Source organism: Dromaius novaehollandiae, unplaced genomic scaffold (assembly GCF_036370855.1).
Source record: "Dromaius novaehollandiae isolate bDroNov1 unplaced genomic scaffold, bDroNov1.hap1 HAP1_SCAFFOLD_150, whole genome shotgun sequence".
NCBI lineage: Eukaryota > Metazoa > Chordata > Aves > Casuariiformes > Dromaiidae > Dromaius > Dromaius novaehollandiae.
Window position 1 is genome coordinate 64,939 of NW_026991459.1, and position 2,183 is coordinate 67,121.

General features: G+C 42.2%; 1 protein-coding gene across 1 annotated transcript; it reads left to right on the forward strand.

Moving 5' to 3' along the window:
* Window positions 1-207: 207 nt before the first annotated feature.
* LOC112981175 (olfactory receptor 10A7-like) lies at window positions 208-1,167 on the forward strand. Its single transcript, XM_026096632.2, has one exon. It carries the CDS (start codon window positions 208-210, stop codon window positions 1,165-1,167), a length of 960 nt encoding a protein of 319 aa, XP_025952417.2.
* The last annotated feature ends 1,016 nt before the right edge of the window (window positions 1,168-2,183 follow it).

Below are 2,183 nucleotides of genomic sequence, written 5' to 3' on the forward strand. Positions count from 1 at the left end.
AGAGACCAGTAATGTTACACTTTTTCAGCATATACAGACATTGTCTTTTTACTTTGCTTAGCTAAGCTAGCTCTAGAGTTGCTCTCCTCTTTCCAATGACTCTCCAGGGATTTCCACGAAACTCTTAGCTGCAGTAACTAGCTGAAGTGCCCTGATCTCACTGGTGTGACTATGCCTCTGAAAGTCTGTCTATTTGATTCCTCCCAGATGAAGTCAACTGAGGGATCAGAACTGAGAAACCACACTCTGCTGACTGAATTTGTCCTCTCTGGATTGTCTAGCCATCCAGAACTGCAGAACTTGCTGTTCTTCACATTCTGCTTGATTTATACCATCACTGTCACCGGGAACCTTCTCATCTTCATTGTCACAGTACACCCCACCCTTCGTATGCCCATGTACTTCTTCCTCCGGGTCCTGTCCTTCCTGGATATCACCACAGCATCAGTTGTTGTTCCCAAGATGCTGGTAAGCTTTCTGTCAAAGGAGAGGAGCATTTCCTACATGGGCTGTGCCACACAGCTCTACTTTGCAATTTTCTTAACAGCCACAGAATGCTACCTTTTGGCAGCCATGGCCTACGACCGTTATGTGGCCATATGTAACCCGCTTAGATATGCAGTTGTTATGAACAGGAGAGTTTGTTCTTCTCTAGTCCTGCTGTCATGCTTGAGTGGTAATGTGGTGTCTGTGGTGCAGACAGCTTGGGTGTTCACACTGCCATTTTGTGGACCCAACGAGATTCACTATTTCTTCTGTGATATTCCCCCACTCATTATGCTTTCCTGCACTGACACCTCTTCATATGAAATGCAGATAGTTACAGCAACGGTCCTTGTCATCCTCATACCATTTTGTTTTATCCTTCTATCCTATATCTGCATCATCTCCAACATTCTGAAGATTTCCTCTGCAGAAGGCAGACAAAAGACCTTCTCCACTTGTTCTTCACACCTTGTTGTTGTAACACTGTATTATGGGAGTGGGACTTTGATTTACTTACGGCCCAGATCCATTTTTTCACAAGACACTAAGAAAATTCTGGCTGTCATATACACAGCCATAATTCCCATGTTAAACCCCATGATTTACAGCTTGAGAAATAAAGAAGTCAAAGGTGTCCTCATCAAAAGTATAGCTGATCTGAAAAAGATATATTCTGATTGAAAGGAATTTTTCTTTTCCTCTGTATATTTGGATTTTCTTGTATTTCTTTTATGTTTGACTGCTTTTAAAAACCTAGACGATTTGAAACACTCTCAAAAGAAGTGTATCTCAAAGTCTACCTGGAGAGTTTGTTTCCGCTGTCCAGTCTGAGCATATATGATTTTTTCTAATTCAGTATTCATGATACAGTGCCTTGCATCAGACTTAGACATTTTCATTTTTTGCTATTATGTGATTTTTCTTTCCTTCCTGCACAGATGAAAGAAATATTCATTAATTCATAGAGATAGAGCCCAATACACACCTTTTAAAGGATGAGCACCTCATTATTTGACTTGGAGGACAGGGAAGAGAGGAAGAACATTTAGGTTTCAATCTTTGTTTCCAGAACAAATAAAGCATTCATATAGTATAATCCTTGTAATAGAGATGGCAATGTGTCTCACACGTGAGTACCTTGTCATCTGGGCCATAGGGTCATTTGTATTCTGCCTCTCTCAGATGCTATTTCATTATGCCATGAATAACAGTTTCAAGAGGAGTGCCTGAGAGCCTCCTGCAAGCATCCTCAGATAAGGGAGTACAGAATCTTGGCATATTCACGTGGGAGGAGGGAGGAAGAGAGCTCAAGCTTTCTCAGAGAGAGAAGGAGACTGATCTGCAGTCTCCTGTGTGGGCAATGAATGTTGTAAGGCTAAGCATTAGTGTGCTCTCCACTCCTGGTAAAACACCTAAAGAGACTTTACTGGCCAAGCAGGTGTCTGCCAGAAGGAGCAATATTACTCCCTGCGGTGGCTCCCTGGAAAGGATTCTCAGTTTGCAGAATTGCTGTTTACCACCAGTTCTGTCAGCACTGTTGACTAACAGCTCAACCTTATGACTTGATGATTCCTGACTAGCCCCAACTAACCTGACCAGCCTTCTTGTTTCTTTTCCTTTAGTGTCTTGCACCTTTCCATGCTGGTGATTTCATTCTTAAACCTGTGAGCTAGCAAAGATCCTGCCTCAAAAATCCC